This window comes from Sturnus vulgaris, chromosome 6 (assembly GCF_052056855.1).
Source record: "Sturnus vulgaris isolate bStuVul1 chromosome 6, bStuVul1.hap1, whole genome shotgun sequence".
Taxonomy (NCBI): Eukaryota; Metazoa; Chordata; class Aves; order Passeriformes; family Sturnidae; genus Sturnus; species Sturnus vulgaris.
In genome coordinates, this window is record NC_142248.1 from 43,050,024 (window position 1) to 43,076,445 (window position 26,422).

At 52.8% G+C, this 26,422-nt stretch overlaps 1 protein-coding gene across 1 annotated transcript; it reads left to right on the forward strand.

The window, feature by feature from the left end:
- Nucleotides 1–2,009: 2,009 nt before the first annotated feature.
- Nucleotides 2,010–4,553, forward strand: SIX1 (SIX homeobox 1). Its single transcript, XM_014871383.2, has 2 exons — nucleotides 2,010–2,627; nucleotides 3,622–4,553. Exons 1-2 carry the CDS (start codon nucleotides 2,068–2,070, stop codon nucleotides 3,908–3,910), a joined length of 849 nt encoding a protein of 282 aa, XP_014726869.1. The 5' UTR covers nucleotides 2,010–2,067; the 3' UTR covers nucleotides 3,911–4,553.
- Nucleotides 4,554–26,422: the final 21,869 nt, after the last annotated feature.

A 26,422-nucleotide genomic window follows, 5' to 3' on the forward strand; every position in this document is an offset into this window, starting at 1 on the left:
TTTTGATGAGAAGGAAGAATGAAGTCCCGCTCAAGAATCGCGAGGAAGCCGCCGCTCAGCCCTCGTCCGTGTCTGTCAGCTCTTCCGCCGGCCGCATCGGGATAATTTGCTTATTCCCAGCAAGAGCGGTGTTTGTTTTGGTCGGCCTTTTACAGGAGGAAAAAAAAAGAAAAAGAGAGGGAAAAAAAAAAAGAAGGGTGAGGGCAAGAGAAGCCCGCTGTCGTTACAATGGCCAGGGGCTTCCCCAGTCCCGCGTTGCGTTTCTCTTCTCCTCATCCAGAAGTTATAAACCCCTAGGTCCCTGCTCTTCCCGATCCGAGCCCCTCATTAGAAAGAAGAAAATAAAATTTAAAATTAATAATAATAGAAATGAAGGATGGGGGAACCCACCCCCAGGCTGGGCAGGGCGCTGCTCCTCCAGGATGCGGCCGCGGGCGAGCCCATGCCTTATAATTCTGCGCACTTGCTCCAGACTTTAGGGTATTAGTTGATTTTAGAGCCGGGTTTAAGGCTTCGTTCCGGTCCCCACACAGCTGCCTTGTCAATAAGGATCTGTTCCAAGTAGACATTCCTTCTGGGAGGACATTGCAGCTCTTTAAGACTTCATCTGCAACATCATAAGTACTAAAATAAAATGGCAAGGGAAAATTACCAGACACATGGTCATGGGATATGGAAGCGCCCTGACTCCAGCGGACATAGTACAGTCGCTGTACAGACTGGGTGGCAGGGGCTTAATTTAAACAGCCCCGAGACGCGAAGTACGTGGGAAAAACAACAATCCGGATTTAGGAAAATATCGGCCTTTCCCACGTCGTGGCGCGGGCAGAGGCTGCGGGCAGGGCGCGGGCAGCGGGAGCGCCGCTGGCCCCGCAGCTCCGGGAGCGGGCTCCTCTTCACTTGGAGCACTGAACTGCAATAAATCCGACTGTCTTAGTGAGGACAAACAGGTTTTAAAGAGCCCCGCGATGGCTCTTAGCACCCGCGGAACGAACTCATTCCTGAATCCAAAGCGTTCTGGAGTGTGCTTAAAATAAGGGCTTCAACTTATCTAATCAAAGATAAATACAGCCATAAAGACACCCCCAGTCCCCCGCGCCCTGCCCTTATCTCACCGCATTGTCCTCACCTCCCTGCTGACAATAGATTATCTTTGCTTAGGGAGCCTAATTGTTTTCTAATTTTTTAAATAATTGCTTTTGAGCGGGGGTGTGCAAATGAGGATTAGGCTAATTAAAGCGCCGCCGGTGGGTGCAGCGCTGCTGCCCGCGGTCTGCACGGGGCTGTCCCGACCCGCCAAGCCCCCCCCGCGGCGAACGAGGGGCAGGAAGGGGCGCACGGGCCCCGCGCGTTATTCACCTCTTCACTAAAGCATTATTTATTCATCCCCAACTCTAAGGTAATTAAATACGGGCTGCCTTGCCAGGGGGACGGCGACCGAGCGGGCGTGGGGCAGGAGTTTTGGGGTGGAAAAAAAAAAAAAGATGGAAGAAAGAAAGACAAGAGCCCGGCGGCAGCGGCTTTCCCGGAGATGCGCCCGGGGGCGCGGGCGGCGGAGCTCCCCCCGCAGCCGCCGGGGCCGCACCCGCGCAGAGGCGGCGGCGGGACGCGCAGCCGCGGCCGGGGCCGTGTCCGGGGCCGTGTCCCCGCCGCCAGGCCCCGCCCGCCCGTGCCGAGGCTCTGCCCGCCGGGCCGGGCTGGGCTGGGCTGGGCTGTCCGGGCTGGGCCGGGCCGGGCCGGGGGTGCCCAATCAGCGCGGCGCGGGGGCTCGGGCGCTTTAAGCGCGGCGGCGGCGGAGCGGGGACAAAGTTCCCCCCGGCGCCGCGACGAGCATCCCCGCTCGCCCTACACACCGCCCTCGGCTGCCGCAGCGCCTCCCCGCTCTGGGGCCGGCACCGGGACCGGCACCGGGATCGGGATCAGCACCGGGCCCGGGCCCGGCGGGCGCCTACCCCGCGCCCCTCCGCCGCCGCGCTCCCGCGGGGTGCCCGTCGCCTCCTCTTCCTCCTCCTCCTCGTCCTCCTCCTCCTTCTCCTCGTCCTCCTGCGGCCGCCGCCGCGCTCGGCCATGTCGATGCTGCCGTCGTTTGGCTTCACGCAGGAGCAGGTCGCCTGCGTCTGCGAGGTGCTGCAGCAAGGGGGGAACCTGGAGAGGCTGGGCCGGTTCCTCTGGTCCCTGCCGGCCTGCGACCACCTGCACAAGAACGAGAGCGTCCTCAAGGCCAAGGCGGTGGTGGCCTTCCACCGCGGCAACTTCCGAGAGCTCTACAAGATCCTGGAGAGCCACCAGTTCTCCCCCCACAACCACCCCAAGCTACAGCAGCTCTGGCTGAAGGCGCACTACGTGGAAGCCGAGAAGCTGCGGGGCAGACCCTTGGGCGCCGTCGGCAAATACCGCGTCCGCCGAAAATTCCCTTTGCCCCGCACCATCTGGGACGGCGAGGAAACCAGCTACTGCTTCAAGGAGAAATCCCGGGGCGTGCTGCGGGAATGGTACGCCCACAACCCCTACCCGTCCCCCCGGGAGAAGCGGGAGTTGGCGGAAGCCACCGGTCTCACCACCACCCAAGTCAGCAACTGGTTCAAGAACAGGAGGCAACGGGACCGAGCGGCGGAGGCGAAGGAAAGGTACGTGCCACCCCTCCGTTCCCCGCTTTTCTCCCTGCTCCACCGTGCGGGGGGCGTTTGGGAACCCCGAGAGCTGCTCCGGGAGTGCGGCGAGTACCCGGAGCCGGATGGGATAGGAGTGAAGAAAAAAAACACGGTTCCCTTCAAGTGCTTTTTTTTTTTTTGCCTTTATTTTTTTTTCCGTGAACCGCGTTGCGTTTTCTCCTTCCGTGGCAACCCAAACGAGTTTTTCACCCAAGATCCACTCGACTTCACCTGCCCTGGGGGAACAACGAGCCCCCACCTCCTCTTCCAGGCCGCTCCGCCGCCTTTGTTTGCTGCCTTCCCGAGTAAACCGGGAGCGATGCGGACCCGGACTCCGGGAAGCGGTCGGGATGCAGGGTCGTGTGCTGCCGGGGGTCGGGCAGGGTAGCTCTGAAGCTCGGAGGAGAGAGATGCAGCTCCGGGATGGAGAGGAGGGGGGAAGCAGAGGGAGACCGGGATGGGGACGCGCTGGCCGGGCCGGGCCGCCGCCCCGTACCGAGGCCACCCCGGCAGGCGACGCGGTGGCCTCGGAGCGAGGCGGCCGCTCGGCCCGGCTAGGCACAGAGCCATGGAGGGCATCTCCTGCAGCCACCTCCCCACCGAGCCTCCCGGAGAAAACCCTGCACCCAGCTCGTCCCCGGGCCACACTTTCATTTTTAATTTAAAAGAAAGCAAAACCTCCCCTCAAAAAAATCCCTTCCTCCAATTTTGCCTTCTCACCTAAATTACCGGGCTGTTCAGTGTACTTATTTGTATGAGGGGTAATAGAAATAGAGACGATCCGTTATGAAATTATTAGGATTATTTTTCTCCCTTTGAGGAGCATCTGCTCCCGTGCTGGAATTAAACACGAAGGATTTACTGTGGCCATTAGCACAATGCCCATCCCCGCCGCCTCACGCCCGCCCTAATATCCCCGTTGTGGGATTTATATATATATATTTTTTTTTTTTTTTTTGCCTTTCCGCAGAGAGAACACGGAAAACAACAACGCGGCCACCAACAAACCGAACCAACTCTCGCCTCTGGATGGGAGCAAACCCCTCATGTCCAGCTCCGAGGAAGAGTTTTCTCCTCCCCAAAGCCCGGATCAGAACTCGGTCCTGCTCTTGCAGGGGAACCTCAGCCACGCCAGGAGCTCCGGCTATTCCCTGAGCGGCTTAACCGCGTCCCAGACCCCTCACAGCCTCCAAGGCCACCAGCTCCAGGACTCGCTGCTGGGACCCCTCACGTCCAGCCTGGTGGATCTGGGATCCTAAAGGCCCTCGGCGGGCCGCCGGAGGATCGGGAGAGGAGGCTCTGCTCGGGGACAGAGGCTCTGGGTTGTACATAGAGGACAGCACCCTGTTTTACAGCTCGCCCGCTGATTCTTAACGGGACTCTCGGCTCTTTTCACACAACCCCACATCGGCTCTTGCTCCAGTTCCCGCTCAGCGGCTCCCACTATCACCACGATTTTTAATTTTTTTTTTCCACGTAGCCAAACGCAGAGAGTGGCAATAACCCTCATCAGCCCTTCGAGTTCAAACGAGTTGGTCCCAATGGGAATTACAAAAAAAAAAAACAGGGGAGGGGGAAATAAAGGGGGAAAAAAAAGAAAATAAAAAACCCAACCCCTGCTGGATCTGATTCCATCCAAACAAATCCCAGCGCCGCGGGCGTGGTGGGGCAGGGTCGGCCGGCGCATCCCTGCTGCTGCCTGGCCAGGTCCCCGAGGAGCTGGGACGGGGACAGAGGGAGAGAACCGCTGTACTGAGCCCTGTGTCAGAGTGGGAGGAGGGAGGGGAAGTTACGTTTACATTTTTCATATTTAGCCTTACCAAAAAAAATTTCGATGTAATTTAAATTAAAAAGAAAAAAAAAAAAAGGAAAAAAAAAAAGAAAATATAGTGAAAAAAAAAATCAAAAGCTGCAGTATTAGAGTTTTACCAAGTGCCTGTGTCTGACCGCGGCCGTGCGAGGCAGATACTGAGTGGGCTCCCGTGGACCCGCGTCCCCCACCTTTCTCCTCTTCGGTGGTGAAATGTATCGATGTGGCTAAAAATTAGGATAATAATAGTAATAATAAAAGTCGGCCATTTCCTCCTACACTGCCCCGCCAATTCCCCGTTGCCTTCTCTCGTCTGTGCCCGCTCGCTGCCTCCCTCCCCCGGCTTGCAGAGAGCCCGCGGATGACGCTGCCTGTCTCGAGTATTTGTTACCAAAAATCGCATGTGCTTTCGGGTTTATTTTCTATTGTACCTAAACAGTCTAAATTAAACAACGCTGATGGCAGAACACCCAGGCTGCGCTTTTCTTTGCAGGGGCGAGCCCGTGCCCCTCTGTCCATCCTCCCCCGCTCCCCACGGGCTGCAGCGGAGGTTCGGGGCGAGCCGGTGACAGTAAGGGAGCAAGGACAGAGACAGAGGTCCCGTTTAGCCCCCGGTCGCCCCGAGGGAGCCGGGCACCCGGCCGGGAAGGAGCGCCCGGCTCCACCGCCCATCCCGTCGGGGCCTCGCTGGTACCAGTCCTCCCTGTTAGCTTTTTGCATCATTAACTGCGTGTTTATTTAAGTCGCCGCCGTGTTTGTGCGCGGGGTCTTGGGCCATGGAGAAATGTCACCCTCTGCAGGAGGGTCTTGCCTGGCCGGAGCTCTGCGCGTCCCTCCCGTTCCATCCCCAGCGGGGCCCGCCGGCCCCGGCCCCGCTCCAGAGCCCCTCTCGGAGCCCCCACCCGCTGCCGGACGGGGCAGCGGATCCGCTGCCACCCCTCGCCCTCCTGGGCTCCGGCTCTGGGGCAGCCAGGCCCGGGGCCGGGATACTGGGATGGTTTCCCTCCCCCCTCCGGACGGGCCCGGGCCGCCCCCTCGGGGGAGCCGGCCCGGATCCCGCCGGGCTTCCTGCACCCACGACCCTTCGGGGGGGATGGCCGAGGCAGAGGGATGGCCGAGGCAGTGGGGACCTCCCGCCCGACCGGGACACAGCGTGGTTCCGTGCGAGCGAGGGCGGAGGGCGCAAATCCCGCGCAGGGACGCGCAAACCGCGCGGGGCCCGGGCAGCTCCCTGCGCTCCTCTGCGGCCGCGCAAGGAGCCGGGACAAGACTCGACTGGTGAGGGGAGCTCTCCTGGAGCTCTCCTGGAGTTCTCCTGGGGGAGCGGATCCCTCTCTCCTGGCGTGCACAACCCCGACCTCGGCTGCCCGGCTGGGGAAGGCGACAAGAGGCGAGTCCTACTGCGTGACCCGCCGGGACCGTAGGGGACAGGACGGGACGGTCCGTGTCCCCCGCTGCAGGCCTGCCCTCTTGTCCCTTTCCGGGGACCTCCATCACCCTTCCCAGGGGTCTCATCCAGTTCCGCCGTGATCCGTCACAAAACAGCGCAGCCGCTCCCGTCCCCTCGGGAAGAAAAGGGGAACCCCAGGAGAAATGAAGGATGTTTTTAGGGTCAGGAGCTGAGCGCTCCACGCCTCGAGGATGGATAAGCTCCAGCTCCGTTTATTTCCCAAACCATGGGCTCGGTGAAGAGGAAGGATAAATATTGCCCGGGGCTCCAGCCCTGCGCGTTGGGAAAGCCAAGCAAGGACTCGCAAACGAGGAGTTATTTTCAAAGCAAACAGCTCAGAGGCGCTTTCTGTGTGCAGGCAGGGACAGGGTTGATTGTTGAAGGGTTGGGGAAGATGCCATGGGATGCTTCCCTTGCCCAAATCCTCCTCTCCAGCACACACCTGCAGACCGGGGGTAGTCTCAGGCCCCCCGGTCTCAGAGCCCTACCCATCCTCCAGCTCTCCATTTCCCCAAAAGGACAGGGACGAGGTTGGCAATAGGCGGGAGGTGGAAAGGAGAGGTGGAAGGTGCCGAGGACATCCCCCTGGAAATAACTCCCTGGCCAGCCGTCAGGTAGGAGCAGGGAGGCCCTGGAGCTGAGCCAGGCACAGGTTGCTGAGCTCTCCTCGATTAAGCTTGACCTCGCAGCAAGCTTTTCACAGCAGAGCCAGCCGGGGGAGGTAGCCTGAGGCTCTTTCTCACCTAGCTCTGCTTTGTATTTCCACGGGCAGGAAGGAGTTAATTCGCCCCCCCACTCCCGTTCACCCCCCAGGACAGATTTCACACTGTGTCCAGTTCAGCCAAAAAAGGGGAGGAAACGGAGAACAGCAGAATGATTAATTCTACCTGCTTTTCCCATGAGTGATCACCTGCTTTCGGGGTCATGAATAGCAGGTAGCTCTCTCCGTCTCCAGCTCTGAGAGGCTCATTTGTTTGGTGACAGCTGAGTGACAAGACCTGAAATCCGAGCCCTCAACTTTGCCTGATGTGTGGATAAAACCCTGGATGTTCCCTCAAACATTTCAGGAAATGAAAGTTGTAACGCGATCCCTTGTGCGCCCACATCTCCCCCAGCAACACACAAAAGCTCAAAGGAACCTTCTCGGATTAAATTCAGCCTGGAGAGGATGGAAGGAAAATGGAGAGCAGGCTGAGAAAGCTGGAACTGGCAGGCTTTTCTTCAGCATTTATTGGAAATGTCTGTCCAAAGCAGGGATTTAGAAAGGTCACCTCTACCGTAAGCACTTCTTCCTCCATCGGAGTCAGACGGGCAGCACGCTGCTCCCCAGCCCATCCTCACCTTTGGAACAGCCTGGGGAGGACTGTGGGGTGCACTTAGATTCCCCAAGCAGGAAATTCAGTGTATAAAAGCAAACACCCAAGGAGAAAGCCAGCCCCCTGCTCTCTCCTAGTTTAATTTCCTGGGTCACGCTGAGCCAGCGCTGTCCTGGCCACAAACCACACATCTGCTCTGTCCCTGTCCTGCTGCCAGCTCCTGCCCACTTCCCTTCCCCACCAGCCTGCCCAAGGGGCAGGTAGAGCCCCAGTCTCTGCCCCCTCTGCCCCATCCTAGGCCATGCTGGCAAATCCTCCACAGAACCTGCTGGCGAGGAATGGATGCTTGCTCAGCCCATGGATTTAAGTCCAGCATTTCCAGGTTGGGCTCCCTAAGGCTTGCATATCCCCAGCTGCAATTCCAGAAGACCAGAGCCAAGATATGGCACATTTGTGCTCTGTGTCTTCACAAACCAGGCCTGAGCAGCCAGAAAGTTGGAGTTCCATTTTAATCACACGGGTTTGGAAAAGTCAGCAGCTGAATGGGTCCAAGTGTGTGGTACTGTCAGGATTAGGCCAAGGCATCCTGACTCCCTCTCTCCTGGGTAGGTGGTTTTATGGAGCTGCCTGTCACTAGGCAGCCAGTGGCTGCTTGTGCTGTTATCCAGCCTGAAGATAAAGTGCTATTTAACAATTGTTTAACTATTCCTGAAGCGCTTCAGTATCTGCAGACTCTGTAAATGAAACAGCACATGCCCCGAGATAACTCTTCACCTCTGAGCTTCTCCCTTGCTCTTGCTTTTCTCTGGACTGCAGCTCGTGAGTGCTGCACAGGTGGAAAATCTCTCTGTCTGCCCACCCAATGTGCTTTGCTGGCAGTAATTTTGCACCCAAGCTTGCTGCAGGGTGACACTGCTGGAGATTGTACAAGCAGCCTTCAGGGCAGGTGCTGCAACCTGCCCTTGTCGTGAACAGCAGCAGAACACAGAGCTTGCACTTCCTGGCTGTGGCAATCCATGTCCAAGGATGGATTTTGCTATTCCTGTTGGGGCCAAAGCTGTCAGGTTTTCTGAGGGCACCAGGTGCTGTGTGGGGAGAGCAGAGGTGGCAGGGACCGGATCTACAGGAGCAGTGTACAAAGTAACCTGAGACATTGTCATCTTTCCCAGCTGGATGTGGACACAGTTTTAAATATGGAAATGAAGGAAAATTTGTTTTAATCTTCAGGCAGAGAGAGCAAATTACCAGGCTCCCCAGAGATTTTTAGTGCTCATCTCCAGGAAGGAGGACACCAGGCTGAACCCCCATCCTGTGCCACCCTGTCCTTCCTTCCTTCCAGCTGGACTTCTCACCAAGTGCAGGAATATTCCCTCACTCTCTGTGGTTTATAGTGTTCATCCACATCTCCTCAAGTTTTAAACAGAGGTTAAACTTTCTCTGAATCATATAATCCCAATCCTAATAATGAGGTTAAAGAGGCAGATTTAGTTCAATTACGGTTTCCTGTTTTCATTTGTCCAGTGTTTTCGGAAAATACCTCTGTGGGCAGAGTGACTCCTCATCCCTGTCTCAGCTTCTCACCCACAGTTTGGTTCTGTAGGGACAGAGATGCTCTGGTATCTGCTCAGACTCAGATGAATTTCAGCTGTGGTAGAAAAGATATGAGAAATCCTCATGCCTGCATCTCAGGATGGAGGAAAGGGGAAAAACTCTTTCTTCAGGATGGAAAATCTTTTAAGATAATAGCTGAAGCATGGATCAGCCCTGTTCTACAGGAGGGGAAACTGAGACCTGGGGAGATGACAGACCTGCTGAAGGTCAGAGTGAGGGCAGGTGATGGGGTGGGGAGGGTGGCCGGTGCTCTGCACTCCCACGCTGCCTCCCTTTATAGTCCCCATAATAAGTCAGCACAGCTTATCATTATGTAACACAATATTCCTAATAATATGAGACAAAACCAATTGACTAAAAAACAATGCCGAATGAGACTTGTGGCTAACACTCCCTGAAGAAATTGTCTCTTTTCTAGAACTGAAAAAAATCCAAAAACCCCAACAACAAAAACAAACAAAAAAACCCCAAGCAAATTAGAAACAATTGAAAAATGAAATCACATCTGCAAACTATCAGGGTGCTTCTCCTGAACCCCAAAGGGAGCCTGTGTCCTCCCACCCCTGCTCCCACTGCCCTGTATGGGGTGGAGGGTGTCACAGGGACCTGCAGCTCTGTCCATAAGGGCACAGGGGAGATTTTGTGGCAGTCCTAGGGATGCTGGCAGACACAGCCTTGGTGCATGCTTCATTCAACAGAAGGGCAGCATCATCCTAGAGCAAATCAGAAATGTATTTAGGGTATTGAGATTTTCCTACACCTAATGTCCTGGAACTGGCAGGGAAACACGAAGAGAAAGAGTTCAAGAGGGAAAGAACTCCAGTTTATAAACTGCTGTTCCCTTCCTGGGAGCCCTCTGAGGCTGGGCAGAGGCCCTGGCACAAAGGAACTGCAGAATTTACCCAGGAATGCTGCCAGGGGCAGCAGCTGCCCTCTGCCCACCCAGTAGGGCTTTGCTGCTGGGGCAGCCCCGAAGTGGGCAGGAGCTGGGAATGCTGTGCAGGCTCAGCAGTGCTCATTGCAGGGGACAGTTCTGTCCCCTGTTGTGGTGGCTCCCAGCCCTGTTGGTAAACAGGGGGGTTTACAGTGCCCTTCTCAGTGGATCTGGGATGGGGATTCTCTGCCCTATTCCAGCCACCCCCCTGTGTTTGGTGTCTATTGGGTGAAGAGTGGGGAAGCTCATGGTTTTACACTGCTGGGACAGCTCAGGCTGGGACACACATCACTGCTGTCCTGTGGGAAGGGGAGAGGCTGAAGGTTGAGCCTGGAGGAATCCCCTACCCTTGGAAGGGCTCAGGGCCGGGCTGGATGGGGCTCTGAGCAACTTGGTCTAGAGGAAAGTGTCTCTGCCCATGGGATGGTCTTTAAAATCCCTTCCAACCCAAACTATTCTATATTTCTGTGATTCTGTTAATTTCTATTTTCAGAAGGCAATATCTCCAAAAACCAAGGAGGTTCTTGACGAGGAGATGGGATTATTTCCTGCGGGGAACAGCCCAGGGAAAGGATGTGGGGATGCTGAAGCTGTGCTATTCCCAGGAGACACGGTGCCCACTGAAGAGGACAGACACCCTCAGAGCAACAAGCAGGCCAAGAGGCTGATGCCACTTGGAGCTGTACCAGCTGCATCTCTTACCCCTGTGTGCAGGATCTGCTTCTGAGCCCTCCAGGTCCCAAGGGTGACTTGGACTGGGTTCAAAAAACCCTCGGGGGGGGCAAAGGCAAAGCAGGGCTTGAGGATGGGGAACTGCAGGAGGCTTGCTCAGAGACTCCCAGCTCTGCTCTGCCTCTGAACTCCTCACAGGCAGGGCTGGGCTGGGGGAGACCTTCAGCAAAGGCACTTGGGGCTCTCCTGCTGGCCTTGTGACTTGCATCACCCCATGGGAACTTGCCACTGGGGTGGTGGGGGGCAGTGGTGTGGGCCAAGCCACATGGTGATGATCATGGTGAGGATGGTCAGCAGTTGGCCAGCAGCCCACCCCAGCCTGCTCCCACTCAGGGCTGAATTCCATCCTAGCAGGGAAGTTTTAGGATGTAGGAGAATCAAGCCCCTACACGGTGATGACTTTCAGGGAGGTGTTTAGCAGGCTTGATTCGGCCTCACAGCACACCAAATGTCCAACCAGCTCACAGTGGTCCCTTCTAGTTTATGGATGTGTCAGATTTGCTGATCTACCCTAGACAGAAAAAGAGGCAATATTGCATGATCTGAAGGCATCAGTACAAGGCAGATTTGTTAAAATCCTCTAAACCAGAAAGAAAAGAGGCAAAAGGAGCCAAAGCTGTGAATAGGGCTAAGACATAACAGGTTTCCCCAGCAAAGGGGAGTCCCACAATGGCTTCACAGCAGCAGCAGGGTTAACTTCAAACCTAAAACATTTTCTAAAGGACAAACCCTGACTTGCATGGTGATTTTTCATGCCATGCCCTGGCAACCTCCCAGAAACACAGCATAGATGTCCCATGAGTGCGTTCAGCCCCTGCCACTCCGTGCCCTTGGGCAGCACACGAGGGGACTGTCCTGGCAGCAGAGCATCGTATGGCATGGGATGGGACTGCGGGATGTGCTGTCCTTGGATGCCCTGGTATCCGGGTCTGCACCCCCCTGTGCTCGCCCAGATGACGTTTTGGGGGCTTGGCTTTGCTCAGGATGCCTCTCTGTCCTCATCCCTTGCCTCTGCCAGGGTTACGTAGCCACAGCTATTTGCTGGTGGCCTCCACGGAAACCGTATATCCTGCCCCTGCAATCGGAGACCAGGTGCCCACGCAGCTGCCAGATTTGTAAGAGGAGCTGGCAGGAGGGGAAGAGGCCAAAATCGGTGTGCCGAGGGAGGGGGGAATCACATCCATCCCAAACAGGGGCCCATCCCACCCTTGCACAGAGAAGGACCATAGTGAGATAGGGAAAAAAAACATTTGCAAGAAATCTCTCAAGGTAACATGCAAAGGGCCGGGGGCTGAGTCCAGATTTAAATTGAACCTCCTGCCCAGTGATCCATGAGGAAGGAAGGCTCGGGTGCTCAAACAATGAGCAGGGAAGGAAAGCTGAAATGATGGTCACCAGGAGAACCTGAAACCCGCGGTGGGGAAAACAAATAAATACAAAGCGAGCGGAGCCTTCCCCATCCCGGCTGAGGCAATCTGTGCTTATGCAACCCTACCCGAGGGCTCCCTATCTCTGTGTACAATCTGGGCTGATAAGATTGTTCCCTGCTGAAAATCAAAACCACAGGGATTCCAGGCGGCTCAGCCGGAGTCAGATTGTCCACCTGAACACCGGGGCACTTTCATGTGGAATAATAATCGCAGGGTTATTTAGCTGAAATAAGGAGAGGGGGGAGAGAGAGGTTCTTAGCGGGTTTGGAGGTGGGTGCTGGATTTGTGCAGCATGGAGGGGATGCCAGCAAAGGCCACCATCCCAGAGACGAGATGTCCCCATGGCATGACAATTGTTGCCTGAAGCAATCGTAGAAAAAGCAATGGGCTCTTGTCCAAACCTCACTGGTTTTTAGTGAGAACAGCTTGGGTTCTTTTAGGGTCCAGAGACTTATTAGCAATTCTGGTGCAATAAACCCTCAAATGAAAGTCACATGAGTGACAGTGGAAGCAGCCATTGCCACTTTTAAGGTTTTTTGGGTGGAGCAGCACATGATTAATGTCTACACTGAGTGGGAGACAGAATACATAAACACCTATTATATATACATGTACATAGAGAGATAAATGCACCTGATAGAGCCACTGTGTAGAATAACTCACCTGATAAGCCATTCCCAGGAGCAAGATGTGCAGGATTAGATCCTTGTTTGCAGTTATAAAGTAGATAGTGGGGGGGTTTATCTCTAATGTAGTTGTAAAAGTCGTGTTTTGGGGTATGTGCCTCAGCATCCGACTGATTAGATCCCACCTGCTCTGAATGTCAGTCCTTCTACCAAGAAAAAAAATTGTTATTTGGGAAAAATGGCAGCAATGGATTTCTTGGTGATGCTGGAAATGGAACCTCCTTTCACTGAGATGGGAGTGGGATGCTCGGATCCTGTACCCTGAAGCAGGAGCAGGACAATACATGATCACCTGAAACAGCATTTATGTTTGTTTTATGCATTTAGCACCACACACTGACTGTTCACAAGTTTTAAATGCTGCTGAGTGAATATATACAGCAGAAATGTCCACTGTGGGGATGGATAAGACAGGCTGGGGAGCTGGGCTCCCAACCCCTTGCTAAGTTCCTACTCCAAGGGCAAAGATCCTGGTAAAAAGCAGCTCCAAGTGCTATGTGTACTCCTATGACTCCTGCTCAGTTGCTGCAGCTTCACAACTGGCATTTTCCCGGGGAATTTGTGGCTGACTTTCTGTCTCTCCCTGCTGCAGGAAAAACCATGTGAGCTAGGAGGGGATTAGCTAAACAGCCAGGGTGGGCTGGGCTGCACATGTGGCATTATCACCTCAACAGACAGGCTTGGCAAAAAATGAATAAGAGCCAGTTCTCCCCCTGCTCTGACATCTCTCCTCATCCCTCAGGTCCCTCCAGTTAGCAGTCCTGCTATAAAAGAGAAATCTGTAAAACTGTGCTTGCAGATGGAATATATCCCTTTAATCTTGCAGAGGTGCCGTGTTCCCAGGGCCACTGCCAGCCCAGGAAAGGCTGCATGTGCACACACACACACACACACACATATATACAAAAAAACCCCCACACTCAGGTTTTTGGATGACTTGTGAGAAACAAAGTCCTTTAGTCCTGCCCATGGGTGGCGTGTCCTGCAGTGGCTGTCCTTCTCCAGGGCTTGGTGTTCCTGGCAAGGCTTATGTGAAATGAAAATGCCTGTAATTTTCTGAAATTCCTTAATCCTGCTTATTTTCTCTCTTTCCCCGAGAGATCGGAAGCCGCAGTGGTCTCCTCAAGCCCACCCACTAATTACAAGACATGAGCTCAACCCACTGCCGGCCAGAAACAACATCACAGGACCAAACACCAGCAACCAGCACTGAGCCCTCACAGAAAACTGCCTGAGAGTCTGTCACCAAGAGCTTGGCAACGACACACCAGCCAAATCAAAGCAAGCTAGAAGGAAAAGAACCCATTTTCCTTCCTCCCCTGGTAATCCTGCCTTTCTTAGAACCACTGGCCGGCTGCTCCAATGTCTGCGTCCCGTTTGTCTATCTCACCCCACCATGCTCCTTTAGGTCTTGCTCTATTTAGCTGGCCATTCCCTCCCTCCTCCCCTCCAAATTTGACCCATTTATCTTTCCAATTTGCTTGAAAAGATCAAGCCCTTCGGCAGTGCTGGGGAGAATGGGGTTTTCCAGCAGGAGGGTGGCATCTAGCAGAAAAAATCTTCTCCCTGGAGAAATTAGATCAGACAGAGCCCTGAGGAAGCCAGGCTAAAAATAAAGCCTGAACTCACAGAGGAGTTATAGGTTGGGAACAGAGGCTATGGTGCATCCCTGGCTTTATTCTTAGCAGGCACAACTGGAGTGATGGGTATAAATTTACTGGCATAAACCAGTACAGTTCATGGAAGGATATTGTGTTTTCTTTAAATGTTGTGTTCACATTCACAGTTTTACAGCAAATCAGGTTCTCTGTCTAAATCCCCCAGGTTTGCAGTGGCCCTTGTGATTGCACTTTATGTAGGCTACTTTGATTTCATGGACTGCTTCCCTCCTTTTCCTGTGCACAAGCAACAGGCATGTTCAGCCTCCTGCATCCCAAAAAACCAGTGCTGCCAGAGTGAGGATGAGGCTTCTCTGCTCCAGCTCTTATCCCTGCACCAAAACCTTACCTAGCACAGGATTTCATTGGACACTCTGCTCTGGCATGGGTTAGAAATAACATCCCAAATTCTACTGCTTGATGGTGGGTGAAACCAGAGATTTGGGAGGGTCCCAGCTGGGAGGGGGATGCGCTGTGGAGTGCTAGGGAGGTTTCTGTGATCTGGGGGTGAGAGTGCAGAAACGGGAATATAGGGGTGGGAGTGGGCAGTGGGAGTATGGAAGTGTGTGCGGATGTAGGAGTGGGAATGTGGCAGTGGGAGTATGGAGGTGTGTGTGGATGTAGGAGTGGGAGTGGGACCCGGAGTGCAGGAGCAGGGTCGGGATCGGGAGGGTCGGTGCTCGTTCCTGGGGCTGCAGTGCCACCTGCTGTCACCTCCCCGGGCACGTCCCTGCGAGCCACACGCCGGGGACACGCCGTGCCTCAGCTGCTTGGAGAAATGAAATTAAGCACGGAAAAGGCAGCTCTGGGTAACAGGGGTGGCGTGAGATGAGCGACATCCCGCTGTCTCAGCACACCAGGCGGACCAAAGCACCCTGCAGGAATTATCTCTTATCTCCTTCTGGATAGTCGGACGTGATCTTTTCCTTCCTTCTGCGCTTAAATGTGTCCTTCAGGAGCTCTACCCCGAATTATCACCATTTATTGCTGGCTCTGGGAAAAGCCTGGAATTTCCCCCGTGTCCACGTGCTGAGGTGGCTCAGAGCAGTTGCTCAGTCCCACCTCTCCAATTCAAGCTCTTAACCTAAAAACCTCTGTCCCTTCCTAGGTCACCCGTCATCAAAAGAGGGGAGATTTTAGATCGTATATTAGGAGAAAAGTATTTAATGTGAGGGTGGTGAGGCCCTGGCACAGGTTGCCCACAGAAGCTGTGGATGTCACACTCCTGGAAATGTTCCAGGCCAGGTTGGACGGGGCTTGGAGCAACCTGGGATAGTGGAAGGTGTCCCTGCCCATGGCAGGGGGTTGGAAGTGGATAATCTTTAAGGTCCCTCCCATCCCAAACCCTTCTGTGATTCTATAATCATTACCATTAACATCTGAGTGGGAAAGAGAGTTTGTACCCTGCAGAAAAGCCCAAAAGAGCTTCCACTGCCTCCTTTTGTGTTGAAAAAAGGGATATAAACCTAAAGAAAAAAAAAAAAAAATAATAATAAAAAGAGCAGGGATATCCGAGTTGCTGAAAATTAAGCATTAGGGGGAAAAATGCTCACGAAAGCCAGATCCAGACTGGCTGGGCAGCTTTCAGAAACAACAACAATTAAGTTTGGAGGAAACCAGATACTCACCATGAAAATTTGCAATTCTTTGTTGAACAAATGTTTCCATGGAAAAGCTCTGTTTACCCTTCACTTGTCCTGTCAGCTCCTGAGCTGGGATGCTGTGCAGCTGGGCAGGCAATGCCCAGAGGACCCAGCAGATCTGGGACAGAGCACCGAGCCCGTGTTTGCCTTTTTAATCTTCTACCTGTGTGGGTTAGTGCATGAAATGCATTAATTCCTCACAGGCAACCCAGTTTCGGGAAGGAGGGCTGCAAGGGCCTGATCCCTGAGCAGGGAGCAGCTGCAGCAGGGTTTGGCCAGAGACTGGGATGTGCAGGGGCCAGCGAAGGACCCTGCTGGGGATTTTAGGAGAAACCTGCTGGAAAACTCACCTTGATGTCCAGAAGTGCGCGGACAAAACCATGAGACTTTTTGGAGGAAAAGCCTCATCTTTGAAAGATTTGACTCACACTCAAATGATCCAATTTTTTTTTTTTTTTTTTTCCTCAGCAGCGCATTTCCACCAGTCCCTGCAATCCCACCCCAGGATCCAGCCGGGAATCTGCCGGGTGCAGCTTCCAGCGCCAGGGAGGTGCCGAGTGCCTCGGACTCGAGGTTTTCTTCCAGCACTGCTGGAGCAGCGGGGGAGAGCCGGGACAGGGCGAGGCTGCATTCAAAACCACCCCTCGCACCCAAAGTGAAACGGGGAAAGGAAAAACAGGGGGAAACTTGGCTGCGGCTGCTCCTTTCACAGGTTCCTTTTGCTGGGTCTGAAGAAGCCCAGAGAGAGAGAAAGAGGCTGGTTTGCTCTCTGCTTTGCCGTGTCCTGGGGAGCCGGGAAAGGAGCCAGGGAGAGGCTGGATCCTGGAAAGCAGCCCGTGCCCTGTGCCAGCACACTCTGCCAGAGGTGGGGAGCAGGGGAGGTCATGCATGGGCTCCCCACCCTCTGTGCTGCTGGGGAGGGGTGGCCTGGGAGGAGCCCGGGTGCTGCTGGTGCAACCTGCACCCCCATTTCAGCATTCAGTGGTGACTTCTTTTTGAACAGGGAAAGAGGTTTGGGGCCTTCACTGCCCTTTGAACATCTGGCTCTTAGGGTTGGTGCATCACATGCTGCTCTTGGCTGCATCCCTCTCTTCATTGTCCAGTTGTTGTGATCCCTGAGATGCTGGGAGCCTTTTTCTGCTGCTCCACAGCTCAGTGCCCTCAACACTCCTGTTGGGGACTGTCCCTTGCTCTGTTTCAGCAGGAGCCTGTCCACAGCAGCAGCACCATTGTCATTTATGAGGCTGCGCTGACAAACACCAGCCAAGTTGGTGGGGACATGCCTTAATCCTCCTCCACACCCATCCTCAGGCTCAAGTGTGTGTTTGGGACTCATCTGTCATTCAGGCTCTGTCTGGTCCTCATCCCTGTCCTCTCCCCTGCCTTTCCTTTCCCCCTGAAGATGCTAAGTGCCTCTTCAGCGTGCCCAGCTCCAGAATTTCATCTCAACAGGCCAAGCATTCACTCCGTGCCAAACTGGCAGGCAGCTCATTTTCCTGGCACGTGGCCTCCTTGGCTTTCCATCCAGACTGATTTCTTTTAATTTTATGGTTTCACTTTTCCTCATCTTTAAAATTCACCATTGGTTTTGATTAGGTGGCTGTGGACTTGCAGCCCTTGGGCTTCCAAGAACAGGAAAGGGGAGGTCTGACGTGGTGGGTCTGGTGGCAGCAGTGCCTCAGCCCAGCTTACCTTGCTCTTGAGAGAGGGGAACTGCTCTGAGTCAGGGGCCAAGAGGTGGCCAAAGTGTTTTCTTTTATTCCAGCATGCTCTCAGACTCCCTGCAGCTCCTGGGTCCCACCATGGAAATGCCTCCTCGAGGACGTGCCAGGGTGAGGAGAGCATTGGTGGCAGAGAAAGAAGATGGGGGCAAGTTCCCAGCCCTAAGAACTGGAATAATGGGGACAACCACCAAGAAAAAACAAATGTCTGAAATGTGAAAGAAGTTGCTTATGCAGAGGAGCCCTGTGGTCAGCGTGGAGAAAGCAGAAATCAGTCCCTGCCTGGCTGTGGCTTCCCAGGGGGAGGTTTAGACCCACCTCTGATGGTCCCACACCTATCTCCAAACTGCTGAGGGTTTGTGCATCCCATGCTCCCTGTCCACCTGGGACAGTCAAGCACAGAGTCTGTCCTGCACAACCTTCCTTCTGTGAGCTAATTCCTTGGGGGAAAAAAAAATTTCCCCTGCTGATTTTGTATGACCTGGGCATAGGGGGTTCAGGAAACAGGAACCAACAAATAGGTTTTCAGCGGTTTGATTTTCAGTGGTTTCACCTCTGGATATAAATGTTGGAGCAAGGGAATGGCTCTGGGTTGACAGGATTTGCAGAGCCATATTGGGGAAGTCCCTGGGATAACCAGAGTTTGCTTCCTGGAAGGACATCATTGATTTGGGGTGTCCAGGAGACACATCTTCCCTCAGTCCTTGAGCAGATGTGGCTCCTGCCTTGCAGAGACCATGGGCCAGCACAGAGGCAGATTGGAGGGATGAACAACTTCTGCTGGGAGCTGAAGAGGGTTTTGGGTGGGACATCTGCTCCTAGGATAGCATCTGCAGCAAACACTTCTGCCCCCAGGGGAGATGTGGCAGGGTTGAAGAGCAGCCTGCTGTCATCACTGCCACCCAAACAACTCCTGGGAGTCCCAGTCCACACCCTCCATCCTCCCTCACATCAGGGAGAGAAGGCAGCGAGAGGAGAACCTGGCTCTGCCCCAGGGCTGAGCCCCACCACAGCAAAACTGAGCCCCACAAATCCTACATGCTTTGCCAGACCCCAAAAATATCCCAGCCCCTCCACCCTACTGCTGTTCTTTCATTTTATTTTTAGATCCATGGCTCCTGTTAGCTCTTTTCTATTTGTTTTTGGTTCTTATTATTCCTGGCTTCCCTCAGTGTTTTGCTTTCCCTCCTCAGCCCTCATCCGGATGTTTATTCTCATTGCTTGTTTTTCTGCTTTCCCGAGGTGCCTCCTGGTTGTAGCTGGGCAGAGATCTGTATTTGGACTGGGCAAGGGCTCTCACATAGCTGGGCTGGGACCAGACCATCATCTGGAGACACCAGCCTGATCCAGAAGGGGAGAACCTTGGACACACTGTGTTTGCTTTGAGTAGGAATGTGGCTGGTGTAGGAATGTGGCAGCCCCTGTAACAGAAGAGCTGGCAGCAGGGTGAAGGAAATGGGGAAAAAAGGAGTTATCCCATCCCTAAGGAACTCCAGGGGACAACAGTGATGTACCCAAGGTCACACAGAGGATCTGGGAGCTGCCTTAGCCACGTGTCCACATCACCTCGTTGCCAGTGTGGCTGTGCCTTGAAAACCAGGCTGGGCCAGTCAGTGCCTCTGCCTATTAAAACCTAAAAAGTTTTCCTTTTGAGAATAAATACACCCAAATCTGGTTCTGTTTCTTCCATGCTCACCACTCTCCCATACATTCATGTTTCTGTGCATCTTCTCTTTGCTCACCGAGAAGTGATTTTCAAGTTTTTTGGGGGTTCCAGCTGTGTCCCCGTGAGGTAGGTGGAAGGACGTGTTTCTTCTACAGGCTGAGAACACATCAATGACTGAGGTCTATCACTGCCCCTCATCTGGGGACTGGAGGGCTCTTTTGGGCAAAGAGGTGGGTGCTAAGTGCACATTCCTTGTGGGAATGAGGTTTTTGCCCTCAGTACTGCCAGCAGGGTTACAATAATCACTCCACCTCTGGCTTTTGCTTTATTTTCTGTCTCGCTGGGAGGCAAAGTGATGCAGTGTAAAAAAGGCACTGCAATATCTCACACCAAAGAGCCATGGTGGCTCTGGGTATTTTATTGCTGAATCGCAGATAAACACAGCACATACTGCATTTGCTGCCAGGATTCCCATGTCCTGGATTCCCATGTTAAATTATTTATTCCAGTGCAAGGGTACAGATTTTTATGCTTTTGGTGCTCCTCTGTGTTCGTCTTCCCATCCTACAGCCTTTCTGATAGTGAGGTGCTCAGAGCCACATGGCCATGGGGCAAGGAAGCTCCAGCTGGTGGTTGGGATGAGGACATTCTCTGACCTGTAGGTTCTTATTTGTAGAACGACTCAGTCATGAGACCAGTGCAATAATCTGGAGCAGCTTCCACAATTTTGGTACAGTTACAGTGAAATTTGCATCTGAGACATTAAAGGGCTGGTCTGGAACTCTGCACATGGGCACGGGGACTTTTAATTGCTCGACTTCAAAGAGGTTCAATAACAGGACCGAGTGTTCAGGTAGGGAAAAGTTCTTTCTTTCCATGTGCAAAAGCGTGCCAGAGGACACACAGGCATCCCTGCACACACAGAGTTACAGGGCTCTGGAGAGAGTTAAAACAGAGCAGGCTGAGGAGTTTGCATCAAAAATAGTATTATTTTTGGAAGGAAAAGTCAGCTGACACAATGGCCCAAGCTGTCAGGATCTTTTAGCTTTGGGGAGGGGGGGAGTGAGGGGGTGAAGTCAAAATGAAAAACACTCAGTTGGCTGAAAGGAACCAAAACATGGCAATTTTTGATCAGCTTGAGGCCAAAGCCTTCATGAGAGGTGGAGTCCGGGTGCTGTGGACAACAGCTCCAGGTCCCATCTCTGTGCACTCTGAGCAGCTGCCCTTGGACCATGCACAGGGTTGGGAACCCTCTCCTAGAGCTGGTAGGGGCAGGGTGCTCCCCACTGGGACTGTCCCCAAGGGCTGGGGCTCCTGAGGGTCACATCCAATCTGAATTTGATTCAGCAGAAGAAATGGAAACATTTCACTACACAGACACTGAATCCTGTCTCTCCTGCATCAAAATTTGGCAATAAATCTGAACTTTCTGCATGCATGGTTTTTTTTTTCTGGATTTTTGATTCTACAGGCAGAGCTGATTCTTTGTAGCTTGCTTGCTGCTTGGGGTGAAAGTAAGTGTTAGAAAACCATGGAAAACATTTCATTCATGTTTTAACCTGGGGAAATTTGGGTCTTCTGCATTCAGAAAAAGCCTCCTCCAGGAAATCACATGCAGTGCAGGACATCTCCTGCAACATACTCACAGACATCCTTCCCTGCCCTTCCTCAGGACAAAAAAGGCTCATTTGTCTGATTCCCTGGTTTCTCTGCCATCCCTTTTGACTCCATGGCATATGGGCACATGTGCTCATGCAGATGTCCATACCAGGGACCTGAATTTTCCCTTATCCCCAGATGGGAATGCTCAAGTGCCATCACTCATTGCAGCAGAGGGCTGCAAAGATACAGCCACACCTGCAGAGGAGCATCCCTGGAAGCCTTATGTTTTTAGTTCTAATCTTTGCTTCCTGTGGTTTCCAACCCATCACTGTGGAGTTTACCCCCTAAAAGGGCATCCATGCATGCTGGCTCCATGGACACTTTGGTCCAAACAGGCCCCTCCATGGCTGCTTCCCATCCTTAACAAGACACACACGTGCCTGTAGATGTTCCATGGACTTTCCATGTCCTGCCTGCTCTGTCCTGCACAGGAGAGAGAGAGAGCCAGGGCAGGGCTGAGGGCAGAGACAGCTGTTCTCCTCCCAGGGTGTTTCTCTAAATGGAAATAAACCCAAGGAAGTAATTCCAGGAGCCCTGTGCCAGTTGTGTTTGCAGAGGCTGGGGAAGCAACAGTGAAGGTTCTGTCTCTTCCTGCAGACTCAGCATGGCTCTGGTCTGGTGAGGAGCATGGAGGCAGTGCCAGAATCCTTGGAAAAATATAAAGGGGAGTGATGGTGCTGGAAATGGCCCTGGCAGCCTGTCCTGTTTGTGACATAGGTGAGATAGATGGTGTTACACTCAGGCTCAGCTCCACACTTTGTTTTTGACCCTTGATAATTTTAAAGAGACATAAAATTAGTCCTTATCAGCCTCTTCCATGCCATGACTTTCCTTGCCCCCTTTTTAAACATTCCCCCATTTTTTCTTCCATCATAAACTCTTTGTTGAGATCCTGGGATCCTTCATACCCTGTTGCTCCGGTTTTACCCGGACAACCATTTCTGGAAAGCTGGGACTGGAATTGTTTCCTGCCAATTTTCTGTAGCTATGCAGTAAACCTGGGTCAAACCACTGGCTCATGCTCTGCTCTGCATCCAAACCGGTGCTAACCCCGCTGCTACCGTGCCCGAGTTCAGCCCCAGCACAGGGATGCAAATCCAGATGAGCCTTACCTGGCGGGGATGTGACACTTTCTGGCAGAAGGGGATGGAGATCAGCCCTTCCCTGGCTTGGCTGTTTGCAGAGGGAAGCGGTGCCAGGCAGTGGGGTCACCTTTGGGGGTGTCGGGGCTGTTTCCCTGGTGTTTTGTGAGCAGCTCTGTCCTGGGGGGCTCAGCCCAGCGCTCCCATCTCCCCCCGAGGCAGCTCCCGCTGCCGGCGCTGGGAACCTTTGCTGGCTGCAGGCAAAGGATTTTAATTACCGAGGATTTTGCAAGCCTAGGAGGCAGCAGTGCCCCCGCTGTGCTACCTCCGGGCTGGAGCATGTGCTTCGGGCATTTCCTTAGGCTGGGAGGGGTCTGGAGGGTTGCTGGGATCTGTTCCCAGCGCAGGGAGCGGGTACAGATGTGCAGGGCAGGACCAGCGGCTGGAGCTGCCTGGGGTGGGCAGTGCAGTGAGGCTGGGACATCATCCCAGGCACGGCCTGAAACATTCCCTCTGCGGCTTTTCTGGGCCTCGGGGAGGGTGGGATCTGCTGACAGCAGAGGAAGGGCAGGTGCTGGTGGGGCAGGACGTGACCAGGCTGGTGCCACAGTGCTGACACCTAGGAGATGGGGAGGTGACGCCCAGCCCAGAGCAGTCTGACAGAGAGACTTTCCAGCAGATGTTGTCTCAGTAAACTGTTCTTGTCCCTTTGTGTATATACACAGGTTTTTGGAAAACCTTTTTTTCCCCAGACTAGGATGGTGCTCAGGTTAAGCACGGAGATGCTCAGTGTAGAGTTGGCCATGGTCACACTTGATGCCACCTAAACCTTGGGGTGACAACTTTGCCTGGAGAACATTTGCAAACATCCAGCAGCAGCCACAGCACTGGCTGAAATACAGACCTTCTCCCAAATTTTGTCATTCCCATCAGCCTTCCGAGGCTCAGATGGTGCAGACTGGTGTGGCATCACAGACCAATCTACATTCTACATTCTACATTACCCCTGTGCAGGACACAGGGGGAGAATCAGTCACTCTTTAATTCCCCTGCAGGGGAACACTTACACCCTCGGGGCACAGCCACCACCTCCTGGCACCTATGGAGGGAACAGCTGCTCTGATTTTGCTGCTGTATAAACGACACAGGAGAGACAAAATTCCCTGTATCTCTGACAAATCCTTCTCTGACAGATGAGCTCTGACCCACTTTGCAGTGGAGCCAGATGTTTAAATGTATGAATGCAGATGTATTTCCCTCAGACCTGGGAAGGAATGTTGTATTGCTGCCCATCTCCTTTGGCAGAGGAGCTGGATTTCACGGGAAAATACCACTTGTGGTTCAATCTTAAAGGTTTTTAAAGGAAAGGAAAACATGAGATCATGCCATGCCTTTTCAAAGGCAATCCCAATGGTACAAACCAAGGAATGTTCAAGTGATAACATTTATATCAAGCTGAAAACTGCTGCTAGGAAAAAATTCCTAACCTGATCTTTCAGAGGGTCATGTATTCACAGTTTTTTGTCTTGGCATTGGTTATGACTCCTTCCCTTGGGTTTCACACTTGTTGGTATCCAAACAGAAGTTTTATGGCACAGGGCACAATTTAACAAATATTTCTTCATTCTCTCAATAAATCCCTTTTTCAACCATGCAAATGGCAGAGCAGCATCCCTGGGACCCCCTCTCAAAGAGTGGTGGTGTATCTGGAAAACAAGCAATACTTTGCTGCTGAACTCCTATGTGAATTTTACTCCTTCAAAGTAACTAAGGTGTTAATACAAGTTTGCAAGCGCACCTTGAAAGTGCCAATATCCTGAAATACAACTTGGATATGAATCCCACTGGCTGTATTTGGTGTGGGTACCTGATTTAGGGCCATTTAATTTACAGCTTTTGCTGCTTTAGAAGTTACTGTGATTTCTAAACTGTAAGCCAGTTTAGAACCAACATAAGGCTAAGAAAAATTTAAATACAGAGTAATACACCAAGACACACAATCTTTCTATTTATTATCAGATTTTAAAGGTACTTGTTCACTGCCCACACTTCCCAAATTAAAACAACATAAAGATGCTTTGCTTGGTATCAGAAGATACAGATAGGGGCTGAAATCAGGGTATATGGCTTAAAGGACGATATTCAAAAATATTTAAGGCACAGATTGTGCAAATTTTGTATTCTGTGGTATGTCTGATGCTATGTGATGTCCGAGAAGGGCTCTGCCTATCTTTCAGATAATTGTCACTCAGGCACTAATTTATCTGTCAGATGAGCCAAAAGCTTTTCCTGCTGGAGGCAGTGAAACAGGAGAGTGGTGAACCAGGAGTAGAGCAAAATTCTTGACTTTGCTGTTGTCCAGATCCAACACGAGGAAGGAGCTCCCTCTGGCATCCTCCAATAAATCCATAAGCCTGCATCCTACAGCCTGCTGGCAAAGATGCTCTCCCGGGAGGGTTGCATTTGGAGTTCTTACAGCTGGAGTGGATGGGGCATACACAGATCTTCTTTATTTTGGGGTCACTTTTAACCCAAAACACCTGTAAATCCATTTAATAAGGACCTGGATCCTGTCCAGGTGTTAGAATGCCAAGAGACACGAGAATTACCTGGTTACCCTTTTCCGTGGGAGAGGACTTGTCCAGTGCAGGCTTGGCCAGCAGCGCAGGCATGGAGGATTTTCTATTCCAGGCAACATGGGCAGGAATTTTCGCTTTCCTGGCTGGCTGGCTGATGAGCTGACATGAGTTTGCCCTGCAGTTTTGGGGTTACACACCTAAAGCTTGTCCAAGGCTCGCTCCAGCTCTCTCCATCCCTTTGAGAGCAGCTGCTTCTCTTGCCACAGGAGGATGGAGGAGCACAAGCCAGAGCAGGCACTCCCATGCCCAACAGCTGAGTCCATCTTTGATGCGACACAAGGCTCACGATGCTCGTGTCCCCTCTTGCCATTGCTGTGGTGACAACACAAGTGACACGGACTGCCAGGAGACCGCCCTGACACGGAAGGATCCTCCTCCCTCCAGAGCGGCTTTTCTGGGCATAGCTGAGCCTCAGTGAGATCAGCACACCCAACCTCACCCCAAAATATCCCCCAGCCACCTGCACTCCAATGTGCTGCCCACAGCGCAGTCCCTGAGGCGACCCCGGCGCTGGTGCCGGCAGGATGGCGAGGTTTCCACGAGGTGGCATTCAAAGACCTGGGCTTTCCCTCGCAGAGCTCCGATCCCACAGGGTTTAGGGTTTAGTGGGATGGCTCGGCTTCTGCTGCATCAGAGCTCTCCCTGGGGAGAGGGAAGAGGCTGTGGGGTTTGTCCTTTTAGGGTCAGCAGACTCTAACACACACCACTGCCTGCCTGGGGCTGCCGGGGTGTTTGTCCATCCAATCTCCTCAGGGAAGGGCAGGCACGGACAGCAAACACTTGGGGGGATCACCAAGGAAATCAGTGTGCTCCTCTCCACGCAAAAAATCTGCAGCAAGGGGATGGGTGGGGAGGGGAAAGGGGTAGTGAGCAATGGGGAATGGCAGCAGGGTACAAAAACCCTAGGAAAGAATGATATCTTAGCTTGACCCAGGACTGATGTATCCAGATGAGACAGGTTTGTTTTTTACAGGGCAGCAAAGCCAGAGAGAATCCCCAGGGAGGGGAAGAAACACCAAACACAACCTGTGAGTGAACCCAGAGATTCTTCTTTTTACACAGCTCTAGAACAACCCCATGGTTTTATTCACCAGACTGGAAGATGAGGTTTGCCAACCCTTATCCCACAAATATCATCCCTGGGGTATGCCCGAGCTCCTGCTAAGCTTTTTGGAGGTGACACTCAGCTCTTCACCACTCTGGGACAGCCCTGGTGAGCCCTTGTAAAGGTGGTATCTGCACCACTTAATTACTGCCTTGTCTGCAGTTTCTTCTGTCTTCACCCTGAGTCAGGATTAAAAACACGAAAGAGACGAATTTTCTCATGGTTGGGCTTGGTTGTTTATTAAACCTTATCTAACGTACAGAGAGTTCTGCAACACTTCCAGTTACGAGGTAAAAGTGTGCAAAATAGAGCTGAATCTAGCTAGTTACAAGGTCTCTTAAAGCTAAACAGTACAATAGAGAATTAACACCTGTATTATTTATACTTTTGACCCAATAACCCAACTCCTGTGACCCTCAGTGCAGCACTGACTGACCAACCAGAAACTATTACCTGAAATCATGAAGAAACAGGAAGAACACAGAAAGAAACAACACCCCAAATCCCCCATCTTGTCCCATACATATTACTACATTATAAAAACTTCAAATTCAAAACCCTTCACCATGTGAAGTCACACACTTCTATTTAACTACACATCTGTGATTTTAACTCCATCACTCAAA

Bases quoted from the DNA above. Each gene is read 5' to 3' on its own strand.
- SIX1 (XM_014871383.2), top strand. From the start codon at position 2,068: ATGTCGATGCTGCCGTCGTTTGGCTTCACGCAGGAGCAGGTCGCCTGC. The intron at 2,628-3,621 runs GTACGTGCCACC...GCCTTTCCGCAG, and splicing joins GCGGCGGAGGCGAAGGAAAG to AGAGAACACGGAAAACAACA.